The 24,843-nt window shown below is 42.3% G+C and overlaps 1 protein-coding gene across 3 annotated transcripts; it reads left to right on the top strand.

Annotated features, from left to right (window-relative positions):
* Positions 1 to 246: 246 nt before the first annotated feature.
* On the top strand, positions 247 to 23,450 carry MKRN2 (makorin ring finger protein 2). 3 transcript variants are annotated; one of them, XM_048859155.2, is made up of 8 exons: positions 247 to 410; positions 1,855 to 1,983; positions 8,781 to 8,959; positions 10,164 to 10,471; positions 12,983 to 13,197; positions 15,911 to 16,021; positions 22,104 to 22,248; positions 23,154 to 23,450. In XM_048859155.2, exons 1-8 carry the CDS (start codon positions 385 to 387, stop codon positions 23,295 to 23,297), a joined length of 1,257 nt encoding a protein of 418 aa, XP_048715112.2. In that variant the 5' UTR covers positions 247 to 384; the 3' UTR covers positions 23,298 to 23,450. The 3 variants fall into 3 exon arrangements, with proteins under 3 accessions (XP_048715112.2, XP_048715111.2, XP_048715113.2); XM_048859154.2 differs by lacking the exon at positions 247 to 410 and adding an exon at positions 476 to 751; XM_048859156.2 differs by lacking the exon at positions 247 to 410 and adding an exon at positions 849 to 1,124.
* Positions 23,451 to 24,843: the final 1,393 nt, after the last annotated feature.

Below are 24,843 nucleotides of genomic sequence, written 5' to 3'. Positions count from 1 at the left end.
TGGGGTGGGAGGAGGTATTGTTTCATGGTCTCTGTGTGTATATAATGTCTGCTGCAGTTTCCACGGTATGCATCCGATGAAGTGAGCTGTAGCTCAGGAAAGCTCATGCTCAAATAAATGGGTTCGTCTCTAAGGTGCCACAAGTCCTCCTTTTCTTTTTGTATCTCTATGGTTCACGGAAGCGACGCTCTGGCCCCTCCCTCTGTCTCTATGGCTAAGTCCCCCGCGAATAGTTTCCCAGTAGGCGCTAGTTCCCTCAGAAGGAGTCCGGGGGAGAGTCCCAGCGGCTCCACCCCTCACCCGGGGCTCTGCGGAACCAACCAAGAGCGAGCGGCGCGGGGGGAGCGTGTCCATTGCCTGCGGGAGCGGCCGGGGAGCGAAGACATGAGCACCAAGGAGGTGACCTGCAGGTGAGAGCGGGGGCGACGCAGCTTCTGGGGCCGGGTCCCGGCACGGCCCTCGACCCCTGCCCCGCTATCGTGCCAGGCCGCCTGGAGACACCGGGACTCGCTCGTTCGCTGCCCCGCGGCTCTGGGTGCGGGGCCCCACTGGGCCTACGTGTCAGGAGTCCAGCGGGGCCGCAGCTAGAGCCGGCTCCGGGGCGACCCGCTCTGGTGTCGCAGCGTCTGGAAATGGCGCCTCCCAGCCCAAGGGTTGCCGTTGTTCCGACCGGCCGCGCGGCGCCAGGCCCTGACCCCCGGAGCTCGGCCCGGAGCCCCAGGACAGCCGGTCCCTGGCGAGGCGAGGCGAGGTGAGGCGCGCTGCCCGGCGCGCGGGCCTGTACGGGGCTGCCTGGAAACGGCCAGCGAACGCGGCTGTGTACAGGGCGCCCGTCGGCCCGGGCCCCTCAGCCTCGTCGAGCCGGTTTGCTAGACGTCGCCGCGGGCCGGGCAAACGAGCGCGTTCCCAAGCGGGCGCGGGGCGGGCGTCCCCGCCGCTTCTCGGAGCGAGCTGGCCGGTTGTCGCTGGCGCGGAGCGGAGCCGAGCTCGCTTCAGCACCCCAGCCCAGAGCGGCCGAAGGAGGGGACTGGAGCCCAGAGGGTCGGGTTGTTTGCAGTCCCGACTCGACTGAATCCGACGCTTGCAGTCAGGTCCTGTCAGGTTGCCGGGCTCTATAAGCTCAGGTACATGATGCAAAATAACCCGTAACGCGTACGGGGCTGGGGTTTGTTTCTCCCTAATGTCAACGATTTGTCTTTTCCTCTGGAATTTGCAGAGTGGTGCTTTTCGTTGTTTTGGTTTTAGTTCCCAGCGTATTGTGCCTTTAGCATCTGGCCATCTTCTGAGCAACTTGCAGAACAGAGTTCGTTAAAACAAATTGTTAGAGAGACCAGTGTTTGCATTGTGTCGTTATTGTCAATTTACTATAATACTGTTTGCTGGTTTAAAAACTTACATGGGGATGAAGAATTGAAAATAACACTATATAATAGTTTATCTTGTATTTCTGCTCTGCTTAATTGTTTTGTAGTGCTCATTGTTGCTACCTTTTTTTAAAAAAACAAATGCAAAAAGCAATGTCTTGTCTTTAGTGACCAAGAATCTATGTGTTTCAGCTACACATATTTAAAAGTATTTAGTGATTCACCAATAGGACCTTCTAGGAAAGTGTCAACCAGAAGTGTTGCATAATGTGATTAAAGTGGCTAATTATACTCATAACTCTAGCTGGAAATTTAAGAGAACTGCTTTTCCCCAGGTGTAATCCTTTACCTGGGGTTTTTCTTGCAATGGAGAACAAAGGGCAGGACTGAGAGAGAAATGCTCTTCAAAACCTTTCTCTAGAAAATAAGTGTTTGTCCTAGTTTACAGTATGTAACAGATCTCTGTGGTTGTAACCATTTATCGCTTCAGGTATTATATGCAAGGGGTGTGTCGTGAAGGAAGCAGGTGTTTGTTTTCACATGACTTAACTACAAGCAAACCCTCTACTATCTGCAGATACTACCAGAAAGGACAGTGTGCCTATGGAGCTCGCTGCAGGTAAAAATTGCCACTCTTCTAGTATAGTGTGTTTTTCCCACAACTAGAAAAGGTGATTGCAGACAATACGTTTTTACACTCTAGGAAATAAAGGAACCACAGCAACAAAGATACATTGGGTATGTTTATAAACAAGAGTAAGATAATGAAAAGCTTATAAAACCAACATGAATGGCAAACATTGCGCTCCTGATGAATAAATTGGGGACTCAGCAGTTTCCTGGTTTTGTATCTTTGTGCTCTGCATGAACCGTAATGATCGTATGGCTTTTTATCCTTAAGTTTTGTGGTGGGCTTTTTAAGACAGCAAGTTCCTTTTTGTTAGACCATGTCATCTCATGTTTGTAGTGTTGAATACTGTGGTGGCTTGGGCTTAAGTTGAGTCTCTGACTGCTACTGTAGTACAAATAATAATAAATTCTAGAGTTATGCCTAACTGTTATTCATTTGGATTCTGTGGAAAAAAAGGAGACTGAGTTAAGGTTGCTGTGGAACTTTTATGCTGAATTTCTTGATTTGTGTGATAGAAATGTTAATGTTGTTAATACAAAGTTTAGGCCTTAACCTCTGTGTAAAATAGGGATAATCTCCCCTTACTAGATGCTTTGAGTTCCTTAAACAAGCGGTGCCATAGATATTAAAATATTGTCTTGTTGTCAGATATCAGTACAATTCATGCACCATTAATCAGTAGGAACCTTTCCAGGTTGATCCATCCTGCATCTGACCACTTTGAAGTTAGCATTAATGTTAAAAATGTTAGCGTGCTTTCTTTATAAAGTATTTTAATTAATTTTTGTTCACTCACGTTGGTGTGGGTGTGCAGATACTGTGGTGGTCCCAAAGGGGAAGTGGGTAGGATTTAAGAGGTATGCCTCTTGTCCTGCTGTGTTTCCCACTTCGGACGCCCATCTGTGACGTCCAGTTTGCTTGGTGGGAAGGTCAACCACCTTCATGGCGCTCATTCTGCAGCACCTTCACCCCAATAGCTTGCAAAGAGCATCAGCTCCAAGCTTACTGCTTCAGGATGCACTAGTAGATAAACCCTCCAGTTCCATAGCCACTGGTTCTGTGAGTACTGAGAGGCCTGTGTCAGCTCTCAACTCTGAGAATAAAAAGTGTATCCTGCTGAAAGTACTGTACTTTGCTTCTGAAGTGAAAGCAAAACCTTTGATACTGAAGGATCCTAAGCCATCAAATCCTAGTTCTAGACACAATGAAACCCTGTGGGTGACTGTTACCAGAGTCAGTCCTAGTGGGAGCATGCTTTTGCATACGCAAAAGCGTATAGCCCTAAATATGGCTCCTGTTAGCAGAGCCCAGCACCGTTCTATGTACCTTTTGGGAGACATCTGTGAGCAATGCAAAAACATTCTTGGAACCTAGACCTAAGGTTTGGTTTACAGCAGGAAGAACCTTCCTTCAAGAGGAACGATTCCTGAAAATTCAATCTCCTCTGCTCGGACTTTAAGAGAACTCCAACCAGACAGTAATTCTGTTTCTCACACTGATGGAACTCATGGCCTCAGCAATGTGTAACTCCTTGTGCTTCACTCACAAAAACTCTGCAGCATTGGCTAGCAAAGTACTATCTGTTTTATATAGCATGTTTTGAAATTGGCCTTCCCAAAGTAAGTGTTCCCTGCCCTCTTATGGTGGATGCGGTGTGATCTAGCATCTTAAAAGGGGCAACATTCAGTCTCTCAGCACCATCAGCAACTCTACCCTCCAACACTTCCAGCTTAATGGATGAAGTGGGTTCCCCATCCCAGCAGTTCAGCCATTGGAGTCACTTGGAGATGATGCTACATATCAGCATACTGGAATTGAGGGTGACTTGCTGGGCGTCTTGACTAACTCACTGGCAAGGCAGTTCAAGTTGTTATGGACAACATGGCAGCAATGTACTATGTGAACAAGCAAGGAAGAGCTCATTCCCCATAGCTTTTCAAGGAAGCTATGGCAGTGAGAGACTGGTGCATTCATCATAACATGTACCCCGTAGTCCTACATGCCTAGCAGATCAACTGAATTGGGACAGATGAGAACTGCTCAAATGGCCTCTAAAGACATCAGTGGGAGATGAGATCTTTGCTCTCGGGAGTTATCTGGAAATAGAGCTCTCTTTGACAAGGCATAGGAGTGTGAATGACCAGTCCATCTTCAAGAACTCTGGCTACAGGTGAGTAACCTTTTGTTTATGCACTGAACTGGCAAAGATAAGAGATCCTTCTTGATTTTAGTATGTGTACTACTAACTTTTTACATTTGTTTACCTTTTTAAATTGATTGTACTAGGTTAGGATAAGGAGATCAGTCACACAAGTCAGAAAATTCAGAAGTTAAAATATCCATGGCATCCTTAATGTTGCTGCCTTGAACTAATATATGATAGTTTTTATCTAAAGGTCCTATCAACATAACCTGGTGTTTGGCAAATAATAATTGAAACTGCTCTTTAAATGTTATGTATTTGCCATCATACCGGGTAAACTGCACCTCTAGAATGGGCCATGGAGGGGGAAATAGGAGTGCCAAGTCAGCTCTCATGACTCCTGCCATCACCAGTCTCTGGGTAAGGATCCTTGTCTTACTCCCTTTTGACCAGGCACAGCTCCCTGCCATATGGTCTGATATCCCCAGCAAGCCTGTCTGCCTAAAGGCCAGTGCTTGTGTGTTGCTTTCTCTCTAAGGACTATAACAGGTGTGATTTACCAGTAATCCAAATTGTTCTTTCTAAGCAAGCAGGTTTATTCTTAAGGTTAAAGTATTACAGAGAACACATAATAAAAACAGCAAACCGGTTTAAACGCACATGAAACGTAACAGGAATCATCTGTCAGTCTTAGGGGGCCCTTATAAGCCAAAGTCCTTCCAGTCCTTCAGCAGGATTGGGGCCACTTGGACAAAAGTTCATGTCCTTTTGCTGGATCAGAAAGAAGACCCGGTGTAAGTTCAAATTCAGCCTTTTTATACCAAAAACACTTTTTGTCTGGTCTCCTGAGGGGGCTAGTACTTCTCTGGACGTGTCCACAACTTGAATGATTTACTTTAATCATCCACTGCTTTTAGTTTCTGACAGAACTATGGTAACCCTCACCCTCCCCAGAGTTTACTCTTGGGGGGGATTCTGTGTCACTGCACATGTGCATATTTCATGTGCTGCGCATATTTAATTTTTTTGTGTGGAAAATAGGTTCTGCTGAAAAGTTGCTGCAGTTCTGCCTTTTGCCCACCAGAGGGTTGCTGTGGCTCTAGAACAGAACAGCCACTCCAGGCCAGTCCCATCTGCAATAGGGAAGAGGCCTACCTTTTTCACAGGGCCAGTTGGGGTGGGTCAGGAGTCGGGAATATGGGGAGACAGACAGTGTGGGGCTGCTGGGGGGGGTCAGATGGGCGCATAAGGACTAGTGGGGGAGGACAGACTGGGGCAGGGGCTGAATGGGAGTGGAGGCACAGGTCTGGGGGGGGGGGCAGGGAAGTGTAGGGCCACATGGGCCGGGAGGGGGTGGTGGGGTGCATGGCTACGGGGGAAGGGTGATGGCTGAGTGGGAGCACAGCGATACATGGGGACAGGGGGTGCAAGGACACATGGAGATGAGGGGAAGGGTCTGGCTGAGGGGGTGCAGGGATACATGGGGACAGGAGGGAGGGGTGTAGCACCACATGGGGACATGGGGGTGGCTGAGTAGGGGCACAGACACATGGGGACTGGGAGGGGGTGCAGGACCACATAGGGGTTGGGGGAGGGGATGTCTGAGTGGAGGTGCAGGGACACATGGGGATGGGGCAGATGTGCCTGACTGAATGGAAGAGGCAAGGGCAGCCAGGGTCTGCATGGGGGACTTTCCCTCCCCACCCCGCAAAAAAACCTGTACCATACTTTTCCTACCCATACCCAAAAACCCTTCAAGTTCATACCCAGGCTCTTTCCTAGCAATTGCTTCTCTTTCCCTCAGCTCCTCCATTACCCTTGATTCCCCCAAGCCTTTGTACTGCTTCTGAGGGGGTGCGGGAAATAAGGTTCTGTACTGTAGTTTAAATGAATTATTACTCAGAGTTCTGTATTAGTATGACTAGTAAGGAATCTATTTGTCAAACATTTTCTGAATCTTTTTTGTTGTCTGTATTGTTACAGACATACTTGGTGACAGGTATTTTGAAATAAATTATCAAAATAATTGAAACGGTTGTGATTATACTGTTGTTTTGAGACATCAAATATGCAGAATTTACAGAATTTTTAATTTTTTGGTGCAGAATTCCCCCGGGAGTAAGAGTTGCATACAATCCCTGGCCCACAGTGATACATAAACCGTTCATAACCTTAATATAAATGGTCCCTAAAGATACATGTGGTTGCAATATCTGTCATGTGTGCATTACTGTATTATTTGTATGGCACTATTGATGTTCATGGCATTTCATAGTATGCTCAAGAATGGACAGCATGTAAGCAAGTGACAGACTTGAAGAGAATTAAATACAATTGTTAGAAAAACCCTGAGGTGGAGAACTGCTACTTCCATTGTCCCCAATGAAGATATTTTAGAGTTAGATCAGTGCATTGTTACCAGATTTGCCCGTTGCTTTGGGGTACGCTCATTTATTAGGGTTACTCTTCCGTGGGGGGACGACACTCTATAATTCTATCAATGTACTGTTTGTCACTTGTGTTCTCATACGGAGCTCTGCTTCTCCCTTCTGCAAGTTCCCTCCCGATTGGAGCTATCTTACAGGACCTAGGTTCCCCAGGACTGTGTTTTTCCAGCTCCAGAATCAGGTGAATACACACACACAAGTTAACAGAGCGCATCTGAGAGGACCAGGTTAATCAGCACTCCCAAGCTGACCCCTTATATGCCCCTGGACTCATCGGGCTGGGTCGAGCAACACTTCCAAGCTGCCACCCTCATAAGCCGCAAGTTCAGCACGCCCCTATCCACACTTTCACATTACAATTGTTCTGGTAGTAACCCACAGGATTTTTGGGTGCTGCAGGAATCTTTAGCTTAGGTACAAGGAGCGTTGCCTCAGAGAGAGAGAGAAACAACCAGCTTAACCATGAAAATTATTTATTGCCAGGTAATAATCCTACAAGAGGCGCCAAACAAAACAGTTATAATATTAAATCTAATTTAAATTTGGTTACAAAAGTTATGTTTAGAACATATATATATGTTTATAACTGACCACACAAGTCAGGGTCAGAAGACTATACCGAGAGAGAGCTGGCTTCTCACCACTCCGTGAAGCTTAAATTGATCAGGGTTCCCAGGTGGTGGTAGCTGAGGGTCTGGAGTGCTGAAGACAGGCAGAGCCCCCAGCACAATCAGTCAGGAGAAGATGAAGTCCCAGTGGAACTGATGCAGATTTTGGATCCAGGCATCAGAGCATTTACTTGAGCATGGGTAGGAGTTTTTGTAGGGGAAGAACAATAGTTCAAGGGAGAACACTAGATTTGTTTGTGGGTAAACTGATGGCTCAAGGGCATATACCAAAGTTGTTTTATTCAGGCTAGACAATAGGAGCAGATTATTCCTGGCTATGGGTTGTGTTCCTTCCAGAGAGCTCACAGTGCAATCAGGCAGCTTCAGTATTTTGGATACCAATAAAGGATTTATTACTAGAATTGGTCTGATAACTACTGAGCTGGGTGTGTGCAGGGGTGGGTTCATTAACAGCTGGAGCAGAGATTCCCCATCATGCAGTGCTTTCCCGCTTTTCTGGTCCCATAGTTCAGTGCAGTTCTTGCCTTGGAATCTCTGTTCTCCATTCTGTATGCTAATAGAGGTGCCTCCTTGTCCCATCTTAGATGCAAATGAGGCTAGGGGAGTTTCCTTAATCCTGTCACCCTTGTCTGAGGGGTTTAAGTGTGTCTTCCACTGCCTTTTCATTGCTTTTTGTAAGTCTTTCCTCTGGTTGGCTTTGGTTCAAGCAGAGGCTGGCAGGGGATTGGGGGGAAGGTCTTTAGTGAGTCAGACAGGCTGTGCTCTGATTCCCCAAGAACACAGAGCTGATAGGTAACACCATGTTCATATAGACTAAAATTCCCATTGATTTCAGTGGGAGCAGAGTTAGGCCAATCTTGGGTGCTTTTGAAAAATCCATCTCTGTGTGTGTGTATCTATACACCATATTTGTATGTGTGAATAAGAGCACAGCGTAACTGCTGCTGTCCGTTAGCAAAGCAGGAGAGATCATAAACTGACAGGGCACACAATATTTTGATGTTACCACATCTGAATAAATGTCAGCAAACCTTTTTGTAATGGAATAGTAGTATTAAATTGAACACACACTCTAAGAATATTGTTCTTTCAGCATTGTTTTGCAACTTTGGAGAAATCATTTAAATCTGCACTTTCAAAAGTGTCCGACATGGGGTTCTTCATTCTTTCCGTGCCCAATATGAAAGATGTATGACTTGATTTTCAAAGCTGCTGAGTAGCTAAAATCCAGCAGGTTGTCCAAAATGAGTGGACACTTGAAAATGTAGGCCTTAACCTCTGTGTAAAATGTGGATCCCATTTCGCAAGGCTGTTGTAAGGCTTAATGTTTGTAAAGTGCTTTGAGATCCTTGAAATGTGCTGTAGAAATCCTAAGTATTATTATCATCATCCATGTTGTCTCTGAACAAATCATGATCCATAAGCTAATATATTGAATAAACAGGCTCATTAGTGGAAATCAAGAGTTTGCCACATTAGCTGTTAGCTTCCTGGAATAACAATGATTGTGCATTGAACTAGATCTTAGTTTTTGTGGCACTTTATTACATTGTTTTCTGTTTTTAGATATGATCACACCAGACCATCTGGGTCTGGTGGTGCAGTGGGTACTGTGCCACCCAGCCTTTCTTCACCGTTGTTCAACAGCCCTAACCCTCTGCCAGAGCATAACATGCCTGTAATCAAGAGCAAAACACATGAGCCTGGAAAACGCAAAAAGAGAACATTAGTGCTTAGGGATAGAGGTGAGTAGGAGCAGTTAATGTCAGTTCTCTTCACTTTTCCTGGCTTGCTGATTTTTAGCAGTAGTTCTGTTGCTTTCCATTATTTGCTTTTCATCACTTCCATTTCAGTGATGGCTATAAAGGGTGTGTTTGCATTTGTAACATGGATAGGGCATAATCCTACAAACATTTATGCATGTTAGTAACTTTACTCATGTAAATAGTCAACTTTTGCCCCACACATCCCACTGATGACCTTCCTATGCCCCTCGGGCACCAGCATTAAGGGAGCCCTTCCATTGCTGATGCCCCAGCACAGAGGGACTGAGCTCCCACTTGCCCCAGACCTCCTTTTACTATACACATACCCAGCCTGGTCTCACCAACTGCCCCCCCACAAACCTCTCCCTCTGTGCATCCCCATTCACAATCCTCTGTGAGATTGCAGTGCTGAATCCTCCCTGTTGCAGCCCTGCAGAGCCCCAGATCTCCTCTGCTGGCCAGTCTTCCTCCCCAGGGCCTCTGTGCTAAGGCCAGCTGGATAGCAGTGTCAGAGAACAGAAATAGTAAATAGACCATAATCTCTGCTTTTCCTTTCACCATAAGCTGTTTTATTTCTGTATGAGGGGCATAGCTTTGTGTTTAAATTGAAGAAGTGGATGGTGTCGGAGACGATGTGAGAATGAATGTGTGTAGGAAGTTTGGGGTTTCTGATTGCTGATCTCGTATCTAGAGGAGCCTGACAATTGTTATCTAGGGGAACCTGAAATTTCACAAAAGGCTTATTGGCAGGGGAAACAGGTGAAGGTATCAGAGTTAAAACCCCTCATATCCCCCTGCCAACCTCCCCCCCCCATCCCAAAAAATAGAAAATTCAGTTGGTCAGTGGAGGGACCATGTGTTAATTGTGGTGAGTGAATTCAATCACTTAAAATGTGAAATAGGACTTTAAACATGTTCTAAGTGAAAATCTGTGCAGTTTTAGCTTAGCTTCTATAATACTTAAGATGAAAATGCATGATATGCTGTACTTGGTATCTTCAAGCTTTACAGTGGGTAGTTTAAGGCTGTAAAGCTGGATAATTTGGAGATTGAAGCTGCTAAATACATAAGCTCAGCAGGTGAAAAGGTTTAACTATTAACAAGGAAACTATAATTCAGCAGGTAACTGCTGTTTTTATGCTCCTGTGGTCTTTCATGCTACATACTATGCTTTTTCTTTAAGATTTATGTGGTTTGAGTGAAGAACAGGTGAGACTCAGTACCGTGAGTGATCCAGTGTGTTGCAGTGACAAAAATGATAACCTGGAAGTGAAGCCCCATTCGTATTTAGAAGCTATTTGCAGTGGGCTCGAAGAAGATTCAGTGGCTGGAAGTTCCTATACTGATGGACAGCAGCTATGTCCCTATGCAGCAGCTGGGGAATGCCAGTTTGGTGACCAGTGTCTTTACCTCCATGGAGATGTGTGTGAAATCTGTGAATTGCAAGTACTTCATCCCTTTGACCCAGAGCAGAGGAAGGCTCATGAGAAGGTAAAGATTAACATAATTTAAACTTGGGTCTAAAACATGATATAAATATGCTTGTTCTAAAGCCCACAGACACTTGTGTGTTACAGGCTAACTTTAGTGCTTTATAGAATATTTGTGTATATACTTAATTATTTTAAATCTAAATTAAATAAGAGACCTATTGAACGCTCTAGGCACCCAAACTTGTCGTCGATACAACAAAATACCAGCTGCATTAAAATAAACATCCGACAGGAATTTAGCCAGCCATCTGTAGAAACTCTTTTTCACCTTTTTCATCATTGTGGGAAGAATCCCCTTGACTCTCTCTAAAAACCCTCTCAAACATATGGCTTTTGCAGCATGCCTAAAAGGTCACCAGGTTCTCTAAACTCTACTTGTACTCCTTCTTCTAGACCACACTGACCTGAGACAACCAACTCATTTCACATAGTCCACCACAGTGCAATCAGATGATAACATCTAGTCACTGCTGATACTAGCTGTAATTTGAGGTCAGGAAAGGTGCTGCATCCCACTGCTACTCTCCTGAGCCATCCAGTCCCAATTTGGATAGGATTTTGGGCTCAGTTCACTTCAGTTATATTGAGCTCTCTGTACCTCTTGTCGTCCAAATCTATTAATCAGAGGCAAGTCAGCTGCTCATAGTACAATTGGTTCTCTTGCATATACAGTAGCTTTGCAGTAGCTTTGTTAGTAAAAGCTATTTAATACACTTGTATTATAGGTAGAGCTGGTAGCACTGCATATAGCTAAGAATGCCCAACACTTTTCATTATAAGCCCCTGTTTTCAGCAGCTTATAACTTTGCCAAACTGTAACTGTTTGGCTGAAATTTTCCATATTGGGTATCTTCCCTCAGCTTAGTTTTTTTTGGAAAATTTCAGCAAAAATGATTCAGCTGTTTCAGAGAATGAAATGAGGGGAAAATTTATTAAAAATTCTTACAACTGTTTTGCTGAGACTCTCTAGGGCCTCTGCTTTGGAGCAAGGGCTTCGAATTTGGCAGGGAGCTTGCCTTTCTTAAGGATGTGGTTTTGTTGTTCCTGTGGAGGGGAGTGTAAATTTGTTTGTTATAAGCCTTTGGGGAAAAAAAAAAATCTCATGTTGCACACATTCAATAAGGAATTGTTAGTTTGGCAGCTGAACTCTTCCAAGATTCCTTCTGTAGTGAGTGTGCTCCAGTCCAGGGCTGGTGTGTGTGTGGAGAGGGGCAAGCAGTCCTTTGCCCAGCAATTAGTGTGTGCTTCTGTGGCATGGGGCACTGGAAATGAGAGCCAAAGACAAACACCTATCTCCTCAGTGTTCCCTCTGCTGGCATTGAGGCAGCATAGTGCGGGAACAGCATGATTAGAATGCACAGTTGACATGAGCTGGATCTGGGCCAGGCAGATGGAGGGAGTAGATTAGTACTGGCAGCTGGTAGGAGACAAGGATAGGCTGAGTAAGGGGGCTGGGACTGGAATGAGGAGCCAGAGTGGGGAGACTGGAAAAAAGCCTCTGGGTGGACATGAGAGTTCAGGTTTCAGGGGGAGGGAGGGGCAGAAGGGTTTGTAACCACCAGAATACAGTTCCCTTCAGCATCTGGAATGGAACCTGAGATTCCTGAGTCTCAGTATTCCTCTGTTGTCAACAAATACTTATGAAACCCACTGGCGTCCCTCATCCCCCTTTAGTGCTGGCCCACACAAAGGATGACAACCCTACTGCTTCTATCATTTATTCTGTTGTTCAACTGGCTGAGGTCTGTGCAGTGGTTCCAGCCTGGCTGATGACCTATGGGGGTGTCAATATGATGCCACGTGTTGGAATTTCTACATTTTGATTAATTAAAAAAGAAAAATCATCTAGGAAATTGCATCTAAAAAATTGTTAACAGAATGTTACGGTTGTAAAGACAAGCACTCAAAAGTTACAAAATGCCTGGGAAAAGTAATATCACCTTGCTTCACAGGAATATTATGAAAATAAATCCATGTTCGTGAAGCATTCGGATATCATAGTGATGAGCTCCCTGAAGAATTTAATAGAAAACTCCCTAAAGAAATTAATAATTCTGTATTCAGAACAGGGTTTAAATAGTGTGCATAATAAGGCCTGGGGCCACACAGTGAACGAGCATAAAACAATATTGAAAGCTGCTCATTCAGTAAGCACCATAATTCTGTGCACTGAGTAAGGCCTGTCCCCTGTGGAAAAAACCGATTGTGATCATGTAATTAAAGGCTGTATCCTAATGCATACTCAAGGGGTGTGAATTACGGTTACACAGCAATCTACATTTTTTGTGGGCTGGAATTTGCAACCTTAGTGCTCTTTTAACGTCTTTTTGGGGATGTTTTATAAAACAAAAAGCATGAACTACATTCTTAACGGAGATAGGTGTACTAGTACTATGTTTTTTTTTCTTTATACATGCCTTTCATAGATATTTGTGTTTTACAAGCTAGAAGCCTTGTGCAAATATGGCAGAGACCCAAAGTAACTCTTTGCTTCTGTTTTATGACCTAGATGTGCATGGCAGCATTTGAACACGAGATGGAGAAGGCCTTTGCCTTTCAGGCAAGTCAGGACAAAGTATGCAGTATCTGCATGGAAGTGGTGTATGAGAAACCATCAGCCTCAGAGAGAAGGTTCGGAATCCTTTCCAATTGCAATCACACCTACTGTTTGTCCTGCATCCGGCAGTGGAGGTGTGCCAAACAGTTTGAGAATCTAATCATAAAGTAAGTATATGTTAACTTTGTGGTCAACCAGTGGGACTTATGTCCACCCAGATCACACTGTCTATTGTAGCTTGTCATTCAGGTGTTCTCTTCTATAGACTTTTTGACTAGACGCAATGCTATTACTTTCATATCAAACTAAGTATGTTCACAAAGAGAAATTCTGTGGCCCTAAAAATGCTAATGTGTCCAATACTGAGATTGTGATGAAAATCCTGACTCCACGTGCCAAGGAGGTACAGTATCTTAGGCCTTGTATACGCTACCGTGGTAAGTCAACCTAAATTATGCTACTCCAGCTACGTGAATAACATAACTGGAGTCGACGTAGCTTAGGTCGACTTATTGCGGTGTCTACACCTCGCTGCGTCGACGGGAGACGCTCTCCCATTGACTTATTTTACTCTACTCGTTCGGTGAAATACTGGAGTCAACTGGACAGCACTCTGCTGTCCATTTAGCAGATCTTTACCAGAGTCGCTAAATCAACCCCCGCAGCATCGATCACAGCAGCCTTGATCTCTGGTAAATGTAGACATGGCCTTAGTTAAGAATTGAAAACTGCTGTCACCTTATTTGTACACATTCAATTACTGGATTGCACATAAATTCTAACTATTGTCATGGTCACGCTGAACGCTCATTTGGATACTCTATTGATCATGCATTTATTCTGTATTTGGCCAATGCCTTTGTCGTATCTGCTGTTCTAGCTCCTATATAAATGCATTTAAAGCTTGATTCTCTTCAGAACAGAAATACAGGAAAATGTAAGAATCCAACTGATACCACAAAAGAGGAAACTTGCCTTTTCCCCTGGAACTCCTTAGAAAACTACAGATGTCTCAGGGAAAACTTTTTGAAAAATATTTTCCATTCTTATAGTGAAGTGGGTTGTATTCCCCATGTCCTTCACAAGGAGTTTGCTACAGTGAAATTTAGCATATTGGAAGCTGCTTGTAGTAGAGTAATGCTCCCAATGGGCATTCACTGTGAGAAGCTCAGTCTGTGACAGGAAATGAGGCTGCCAAATGGCTTTCGCAATCGTTCCCCCTGAGCCAATATTGACAAATGTTTTCAGCATTTTCAGAAAGTAGATCTGAAACTCTTGAACTACTTGTGATCTCATCAACCTTCTGAAAAGATATTAGGAAAAGGGAATGGAAATAATCTTAAAAGAAGTTCTGGCTGAAAGACTGGATGGTTCATTGGGCTGGTAATGGGACATAAAAGCCTTTTGTCAGCTTGTTGGTTGTCACTAGAAATTATCTGATGGCTGTTAGGTGTTCCCTGTGAAATCACTTGGGTTCTTGATCTGGTTCTAATGAACGTGTCCATCTCACAAGACCACTAGTTAAACTGGACTGCTTATTGCAATCTTAGTAGACAGGCCAAGTATCAATCTTCTCCTTTGCCCTATTTCGCTGCTGTAGTTCTTTTACAGAACAGGGATTGAGGTACCTGAAAAGTGTCTAATGTGGTTTGGATACCTTAGGTTTCAAGGAAAAAAATCATGGTCTGCACTGATCAGGAAAAGCATGCTTTCTATTCAAACACTGATTGAACTGTAGTTTAGACCAAACCTGATTAGGTTGAACTGGTTTACTTCAGTTGAAACTTTAATCATAAAAACTTGTAAGTACAGTATACATCGGGGTGGGCAAACGACAGCCCATGTCCAGCCTTTCAGACCTTTTAATCCAGCCCTCGAGTTCTCGCCAGGGAGCGGGTTTGGGGGCTTGCACCCACTCCACGCATGCGATGGAACTGTGCAGATTGCGGAAGCAGCAGCATGTCCCCCCTCCCGCTCCTACACGTAGGGGCAGCCAGGGAGCTCCGCATGCTGCCCCTGCCCCGCAACTCCTATTAGCTGGGAACCAGGGCCAGTGGGAGCTGGAGCTGCAGGGGTGGTGCCTGTGGATGGGGCAGAGTGCAGAGCTGCCTGGCCAGCACCGCACCTCTGCATAGGAGCTGGAGTGGGGACATGCTGCTGCTTCCAGGAGCTGCTTGGAGTAAGCACTGCCCAGATCCTGCACCCCTGACCCTCCTCCCATTCCCCAACCCCCTGACTCAGCCCTGGTTTCCCCCTCCTGTCCTCTGAATGCCTCAGTCCCAGCCCAGAGCACCCTCCTGCACCTCAAACCCCTCATTCCCAGAGCTCACCCCTGCACGCTGAACCCCTCATTTCTGGCCCCACCCTGGAACTTGCACTCCCAGCCCAGAGCCCGTACACCCTCCCATACTCCAAACCCCTCTGCTCCACCCACAGCTGGCTTCTGCACCTCAAACTCCTCATCCCTGGCCTCAGCCCAGAGCTTGCACCTCCATCCAGAGCCCTCACCCCTTCCACATCCCAACCTCCTGCCCCAGCCTGGAGCCCCCTCCTGCACCCTGAACTCCATTTCTGGTCCCACCCCAGAACCTGCCCCCCTCACCCCCCAAGTTGGAGCCCTCACCCCCTCCTGCACCTCAACCCCCAATTTTGTGAGCATTCATGGCCTGCCATACAATTTCCATACCCAGATGTGGCCCTCAGGCCAAAAAGTTTACCCACCCCAGGTATACACTGTAATCAGCTATGATATGCTTTGATGCTTCAATATGAAAGATCCAATTCCCCTTTCTCCACTTGCTGTTTATGACTAGTTGTTGAGAAATACCTATTCTCAGCAAGGTGTATGTACACTTATTTTCTTTTCATTACCCATTTAAGATCCTGCCCACAGTGCCGAGTGACATCAGAGTTTGTAATTCCTAGCGTATACTGGGTAGAAGACCAAAACAAGAAAAATAAGCTGATTGAGGCATTTAAGCAGGGAGTGGGGTAAGTTCACTAGCCATAATTATTTTTTGTTAAATAAACTGAAAAGGTTGTAGACCAAGGTATTCAGTAGCCTCTTTTTAAAATGTTTTCTTTAATACTGTACAAAACATACCTTATGGAATGTAATTGTGTGTGTGTACATATGTACACACACACACACACTATTCATATCCAGTGACTTCAGTGGTAGTTGAAGGAATTCGTATCTAACTTTGATTTTCCCCTGAACATCATGAATTTAATTTTCATTTCAGCTAGGCTAATAGCCTCTGAAAATATCCCTCATGATTAAATTAGAAATTCCCCAAGCTCCAGGTGGAATGTTAATAATTCTACTTTCCAAAATTGGCTGTTGAGGATATTTTTGTTCACTTTCCAAAACTACATTTAGATAACATCTGCTGATTTTTATTACTCAGCTATAACTACCTCGATTATCATACTCTTGTATCGTTGAGGGGAAAAAACCAAAGTTGTCACTGAACTGACTTTTATGATGTTTGTTTCTTTTTCTCTAATCAGTAAAACTTCAGAGTTGTTGAGGGATTTGTTGTTGTAATACCATCTGCAAATGTAAAAATAATTACATGCGTGATAAGTTTTATTGAACAATTAGACTTGACTGGTGGTCAGACCATTGGAGGTATGCAGTAAAGGATGGTGCTGTATCAACCTAACAAACCTCTACTTGCTCACTTGCCTGTGATAAATGAGGTTTTTTTTGATGGGAGGGTAAATTATCATTACTACTTTCATTATCATTGATCGCCATTATATGAAGCGTGGGTAAAATAAATCTTTGTATTGGGCTAGTAAATTTTCAACCCATTTTGGAATGCTAAAAGCTGAGTGATGATATACTACCTGAAGTGCATTAATCCCCTGGAGACACACTATTTGCAGTGCTTGTTCTGGAATGGTTCCATAAAAAACCTGGGTGTTTATTTGGCACTGTCAACAAGTGCGTAACATACATTTCCAAAGCACCCATCATGTTAGTACCTGGGTACTTCTTGTTCAATTCGCCTACCATGGGGGAGCATCATCTTTCACAAGAAAGGGAGTTTAGAGAAGGGGTGGTGATGGCACTTGTGTAAGGGTTGCTTGCATTCTTTCAGGAAAATATTAACTGTCTCTGTTAGTAGTGGCCCAGGAGATCCCTTCTACTAGCTTTGATATAACAAGAGGGCAGATATCCAGTTTAGAAGTGGTAGTGTTGAGTTGATCTCATGAGTCTTGTTTTTATAGCAGAAGACATGTCTTCGCTCATAGGATGGTCTTCTGATTTTGGATGGTGTTTCACTGTAGATGTAGGCAGAGTTAAGCAGTGACTCTTAGGGTGACACTAACAGTTAGGGTGACACTAACAGTGCCTTTTTTATTCATTTAATTTAATTTAAAAAGTGTTTAATTTAAACTTAAATTTAGAATTTCCTGTCTTCTCAATTTGTTTAAAACAGAATGCTATTTATTTATTTTTCCTGTGGTTCTGGAGGCTTAACTTTAAGACCAACTCTAACTTAATTTTGTCTGGGAATTTCAGTAGGTTTTGCCAGATTCCTGTGACACCCTATCTACTCTGCGTTTAGTAAATGCATGGGTTTTCGTCCAGATATCTATAATGTTATAAATCTGGATTATAATTGGACAGACTTTCTAAGATATGCCTGATGCAGCAGTTGTGATGCCAACCTGGGAATGCCATGTTCCCTGGTCCATAACTCTTCAGGATCAGAAGTTCTGCCTGAATCCATGAGGTTCTTGTGCCAGTAAAGAGACCACAAGAATGTCTTGTAATTCATCTAATTCAAAAAATCCAGCCACTATGGACCCCAAAAGAATCAAAGGCTAACTAGTGCTTGCCACAGCCAAAAACAAATTTAGTTTCTGATCTGATCTTTAGATATCATGAGCTTTTTTAAAAGGGAAACTTCAAAAGAAGTACTAACACCTCATTTAAAATAAACAAACCACACAGCTCCAAAACACACTTTTGATTTGCCTTCATAAAATTCTATCCTGATATAAAATAACATGTGAAACTTAATGAGAGTAGCTTCAATAGTAAGCATGGAATGAAAAAAGTCTCTCTCCAAATACAAGCTGTTAAAATCATTGAACAAAATCTTGCCTGCATTAATTTCTTGGACTATTACTTCTTTGAAATTCTTTATTTTTTCCTATTTCACCACTTTTCTTTCATTAAGCCTGGACAAAATGAAACTACTGGATATCATCTCCTGACTCGTTCACTAGTATCTGTAATATTGGGGTTGCAGGTGTTAAACAGTTCTCTGATTTTTGGTTTTGCAGAAGCTAAATTTTGGACTTAGTCATGTAAGTGTAAACTTTTGAAAGCTATTTCATTTTAAAGGTACAAATAGTGAGTGATAGGCAAGACAGTGACATGGCGTGTATTTATTAAGTAAATCTTGATAGCTGTTTCTATTTATTACTTCCAGCAGGGGTCTCTGTAGACAGTTGAGAATGCAACTTAATGCTGATGCAATAGAAGTGGAAAAGTAAGATTGGTAGATTATATTTGATTTAGATTTAGTCTGTCCTGCAGTCTTTTGCAGAGCTGACCATGTAAAAAGTAGCCTATTTTTAATTTTTTTCTCCATCTTGTTCTTCCTAAGAATACAGTACATTGCCCATATGACAGGGATGAGTTTTCCATTTCAACATTAATAACTGCATAAATATCAGTGACATTATGATCAAATCCAAAGTATGGCATGGTGATTTAAGTGCTAGAATAGTTTTTAACCACACTTTCTGTACAAAAAAATCACCTTTGGGCTAAGACTAGTGGGAAATTTCAGCCTAAACAGTGAATTTTTCAGTTAGTAAGCACTTTGCCTTGTAGTATTGGGTCTTAAGGTTTTAACTAACTAGCTTTCTATTAGAAGACCCAGTGTAAAATTTTCAAAAGTAACATAAGAGTTTGTCTCATTAAAAGTAAATAGGATTTAAGCAACTTTGCAAATTGTATCCCAATTCTAGGTAATACTTAGAATTTCCAGGCTTTCAAATGGGTGAACATTAGTGTTTGGTAGAAATTGCATAAAGACACTACCTGTCTGTTTACGTTCAAATTAATTTTAGCAACATATCAACACTGCATGGACTATTCACATATCTTTAGAGAAACCACTACTTAACATCATTTCCAGAAATGCTGTCATTTGGACTGTAAGGCCTTTCTTTGCTCAGCTACTGAAATGTTGATGCCACTGGAAACTGAAAGCTGAGAAGGGATTTTTAAAGTTCTTTAAAACATCTATGTTAGAGCTGTGCCTAGCAAATATCTGGAAAAAGATTAAATGCTGCCCCTGCAGTTAAGGTGTAAGCCCACAATTTACATCCTGAGAACCCCAAGAAGTTTACCATCAAAACCAGAGAAGACTAGACTTGACATTCTTGAGATCTTCATTTAAAAAAAAAAAAGCAGGAATCCCATTGTGTAAAAGTGATTATTTGCAGATCATTTTAATGTTTGTAGGACAAGAAACAGTACCTACATATCTGTGCTAAGTCTCAAACTGTTACTATTTTCCAGTTGAACCTTTTGTATACATGCACGGTATAGTCTCAAACAGTTTTCTAAAAGAAAAGTCTTTTTCTAGCAACTGTGTATGTTCTTAAAGAAGGAAGAAGTATTTGTTGTGAAGATGGTGAACTTCAGTTTAATGCTACTGCAGTAGCGCACAGTCTACTAAGAAGAATTCATTAGCTCACGTCTCCATTTTTGGAGTTGCTGTTACTGTACATTGTTTGAAGTTAGGCTGGTGTCTGATTTGGGTAGAGAGAGGACCAGAGCTGAAGCTGTCTGGGTGACCTCAACTGCAAGGTCATTTTAATTAGTTGAGTGAGCTTACCTGCATGCTTATGTGGATTACCATTTTTTGTTTGCCTTTAATTTGAATTTTCAGATCTTCTGCAGGTTCCCCCTACACCACTCCAAAATAGAAAAGTAAGGATAGATATTTGAAGCCTTAATCCAAGGTTAAGTGTAGTGCCTGGCTCTCTCTATATATGATTAAGGCATTTTAACACATGGTTAGATGGGTACTTCTCTTAGACAATTGGAAGTTCATGCTGTAAATCACTTCAATAGCAGTTTTCTCAAGGAATTAACTCTTACAGATAATATAGAGGTAATCAAACATAACTTTTTGAAAAATTTGCTTAAACATTATCAGTTTACACAGGTAAACTTTACTGATAGGTTTTAGTAATGTAAAATAAGTTATTTATACTGAAAATATCCATTTCTTAGCCAAGGAACTCAGCAGGCAATCTCTAAAAGAGTCATTCTTCATTAAAAGTTTATTTAAAAAAAAACCACACACACACCAAACAGTGGTAGAACAAAAGAAAGCAGCAAGTCCTGGAAAATGAAAAGCAGGAAGTCAAGGCCAGTTGTTTTCTACTGTAAAGCCAAATATACTAGGTATATTTATTACCTCTACTTGTTTTGTAATTTTGACAACAGCTTGTTTTAGTATCATGGAGCCTGCTTGTTCAGCTGGTCCTAATCCATTATATTACAGTTAGGTCTTAAACAATTGAGTTACACCATAAATGAATATTTGTTTTTGTAAATCTAAATTATTTTCTCTCATGGTTTTCCTTTTTTGATTTCCTCCAATAGAATGCTTGTTTGTGAAGAGCAGGATTGTCAACAAAGTACTTAATTGTGTCACCACTTTAAAACCATTGCAGATTATATGTCAAGAGTCTGCTGCTCATTAAATTGTTCTGCTGGCTTCACCTGAATCAGCTGAGCAATAAAGCTGGTGGAAATTTTTCCAATTTCTTAATCTACTTTTTGCTTTAAAAAATGTGCAGGAGAGAGAGGACACTTGATGATGGCTTTTCAACCAGTTCTACTGTTCAATTGGTTCAGGTGTAGAGCTCCTCAGCATGCTGAACTCTTTAGTACAATTCCTGTTCTTCATAAAAGGAGTTTGTTTAAAGATCTTTGAAAAATACACAAGTGTGGAAAAGTGAAGGGTGACATTTTCCCAAACCATTCTTTTGTTGTACAAGAGGGGAAAAACGATTTGGCACTAATCTGTCTGACTGCTGATTGTATATAACCATTGGTATTTGAAAAAACAAACTTTCAACCTACATTTCTCCAATTAAAGTTAAAATTTGCACTTGCTTTCATACATTTTTACTTCATGTAGGTCTGTAGCGAAATGTTCCTGTTACCGATTTATAGATAACATAACTTCAGTTAAAATCCTTAGACTTGAAGTACATAAAGGACATGTAGTTCTTCAGCTATCCTTTAGCCAAATTATAAAGTACATTAAACTGATCGGAGCAACTTTTTGTCTTAGTCTGTTACTGGGAAATGTAACTTCTTATGTAGCAAAGCAGGTATCTTAAGTTACAAACACAGATGAAGGATTATTCTGGTGGCAATGTTAAAGTGCATGTTTTATGTTAACTTTTCTGGTGAGATTGATTCAGCTCATAAACCGAGTGCCTCCTCCCACCATATGTATACATTTAAAACACTCAACTTCTGTTTTCATTTTATACTGAAGGTTAAATAGTGCTTTGGATTCCTTTCTCCCCCAAAGGTACTAACTGAATGTGATAATTATTAAGGTTTCCATTATTGTAGTTTTGAAGGAGTAAACTTGACTTCCCCTGAGCTTTCTACTTCAGCTGTTGCTGTGATCATTGCAGTGTCATGACTTGGCTTCACCACCTAGAACAAGAGTCTTTTTGTTGCTTTATGATGATAAAGATTGAGTGCTTAAATGTAGGGCAGCAGGGACTGAGATCAGTACTGTATTCCTCAGAGGGATGAGCAGGTCTCTTTGCTTTTAAAAAATCCTTTCAGACACTGCAGTAACTGTATTTTTTGATTCTGGAACCATTGAGCTGATCCTGCTTGACTGGGAGAAGAGTCATCTGATGCAGACACTTTCTGAGGTGATAGGAATTTTTAAAAATGGGTAGATAGCCCTGGAAAAGCTGCTCAGTTCACTCTCCTGTCCCCAAGAAACAGCTTTCATTTTTACCATCATCTAAAGGAACTAGTTACTCTTTCTTTCAGGAAAAAGGCCTGCAAATATTTTGAACAAGGAAAGGGAACCTGCCCATTTGGAGGAAAATGCCTTTACCTTCATGCTTACCCTGATGGGACACGAGCTGAACCTGAGAAACCACGAAAACAGCTGAGTTCAGAGGGGACTGTGCGGGTAAGCAGATTCATTTGCTTGAAAGCCCCACTTGAATATAAGCTGCCCTTTTATAGAAGGGCATGATTTCTCTCTACGGAGGCAAATTTAAGAACTTTGCTCTAAAAACACCTTTTAGGCACCCAACTTGACACTGATTGTGAATTTGCCTAAAAACCAGAATGAGTTTCTTTATACTTAACATTTTTCAAGACCTCTGAGCTCAGTGGGGGAACTCTCTCTCATTGTACTCAGAACCTCATCTTTTAGCAAATTCCTGATCCTGTAGCTGTTACCCATACCTCCCATTGTCTTTGATGGGATTTACACAGGGGGAAGTATTGCAGGATCAGCTCCCTCATTTAAGCTGCAAAAATATTCTTATGTGCAGGAGTTAACTTCTCCTTACAAAAAACTCTTAATTTCATCTGTTTTAAGACCAGCTCAATGGACCATGACTCAAAGAATTGTAGAAAACATTCTGAGGGAGTTGTCCAGGCTTAGTTAGCTCATGCCTTTAAGGTTGGTTGTTAGGCCTGCTAATTTCAGCTGTATGTGCACCTGTATATCACCTGTCTAGGTGATCAGTTCTCTAAATAACTTGACATTTCATGTGTGGAAAACAGTGCTGGTGTTATCTCCCCTTCCCAAGCTGTTGGTAAAGCCTGCTCCATATGTGAGCAACACACCATGACCACCAGCTAATGGTAAGAAACAATTCCCCACCCCTTTATTTAGGTGTAGCCTGAGCTGGTCTTCCCCTTTTTTTTTCTTTCTGAAGTTGATCATTAAAACTTGATGGGAGAAGTAAAATAAAGTATTTTTGACCTGACTGCAGTTATACCAGTGTACAGTCTTTCCCAAAGCAGACATCTAATGCATTCTCAGAATGCCTCAAACTGACCTCTTTATTTCTGTTTTCACAGTTCTTCAATTCTGTTCGGCTTTGGGATTTTATTGAAGACAGAGAAAGTAGGACTATGCCCCATGCTGAAGATGAAGTGACAGAGCTTGGAGAGCTTTTCATGCACCTCTCTGGGGCAGATCAAGAGTCTGCCACTCCCCAATAAAGAGAACTAAGGAACAAAAGTTGTTTTCTTCTGTACAAGTCCAGCTACTTACTTGAAGGTTTTTATAGCAAGCCGTGTAAAGTAGTGAGGTTCTTGTAGAACCTGTATACAAACAATAATAAAGGATATTAAATAAAAGTATGGGGGAAGGAAGCTTTGGAGGTGATTTTGTGCCCCTAAAACAGCAAGGGCCCAGTTCTTTAATTGTTTGCTGTGTTAGGCCTAGGAGATTGGAGAGGTAATATCTTGTCTCTCTGAAAGTGAAATGTGCTAGTAGTATAGCTAGAACAGATAAAACCTAGTTAAAGTTAACCTATAATCTCATTGTAAAGTGCATCACATTAGGAAGACATATACCTGGCTGATTTGCCCAAGACATTATTGCAAAAGCCCTAGTCAGAAAAAAAAATGCATAGAACTAACTAGAGGTGCCTGGTGAGAGAACACTTTAACCAGCCTTGTTCCCACCACCATTTCTTGGGCATTATTTCTATACGTGCACACCTTATGAAATGCCATCAAAACAGTGCTTACTGCAGTAAGTTCATCCATGGACCGATCTACACAGACTCAAGTTGAGCTGACATGGTTGCAGGTGTGGCTATACCTGCATTGTAGTAGAAATCCTGCATTTTGCTGTTCAAATTGGATTTTGTGCAAACTGAAAAAAGAACCATAGCAATAAATTAGGATGATGGGAAGTATAAGCAGGGTAATCTTTGACACTAATTGATGGCAACTAGTGTAGTGGAGAGTGAAAGGAGTGTTTCAAAACTGCAGATATATGCAAGAATGATCAACATTCTGATCCATCATTTTTACTGATTCTAGAATGAATTAGACTGGTCTGTAATTCAATAGAACATGTTGCTTAAGGCCCTAGAATTGCAATGATCACTGTCAATTTAACTACTGGATTTCACTTACAGAAGCAAAACTAAATTTCTCTTAAAATAAAATAATTTATTTCAGATGCAATTTACATGCGTCCCTTTGTCAGATTTGAGATGAAGTTATATCTTAGTCACTAAGAAACCAGAAGCCAAAGAGATCAGTCACTATAGTGGTACAAATAACCTCTGCATGGTTGCAGTGGAACCCTTTACCCCCACTACTGCATTTATTACCCGAGTCATCCTCAGGGTTCTCAGACCATGGTCTTGCTCAGGCAGCAGCAGTGACCAAAAAAGCAAGTACAGTACAGTACTGTGTTGAAGGGAAAGTTTAAAAGATTTGATAAGGTAAGGAAACTTTCTGCACTTGTTTCATTTAAAAGCAGCACTTTTCTTCTGCATAGTAAAATTTCAAAGTTGTGTTAAGTCAGTGTTTGCTTGTAAACTTTCAAAAAAAACAACCTCCACTTCTGAGGTTCTACTCTCATTCTAATGGTGGCAGCTGGCTGCTTTCACTTTTGAGCTCAGTAGGTCTCTAGTTATATGTGCTCTAGCCAGAAGGTACTTCCTTTCTGGCATCTGCTCTAAGTTAAAAGGGAGAAGCCAGAGAATGTCAGTGATTCTAGGTATGTGTACACATATGCCCCTATTAC

This window comes from Caretta caretta, chromosome 7 (genome assembly GCF_965140235.1).
Source record: "Caretta caretta isolate rCarCar2 chromosome 7, rCarCar1.hap1, whole genome shotgun sequence".
Taxonomy (NCBI): domain Eukaryota; kingdom Metazoa; phylum Chordata; order Testudines; family Cheloniidae; genus Caretta; species Caretta caretta.
This window is presented reverse-complemented; position numbering and strand designations above follow the sequence as displayed.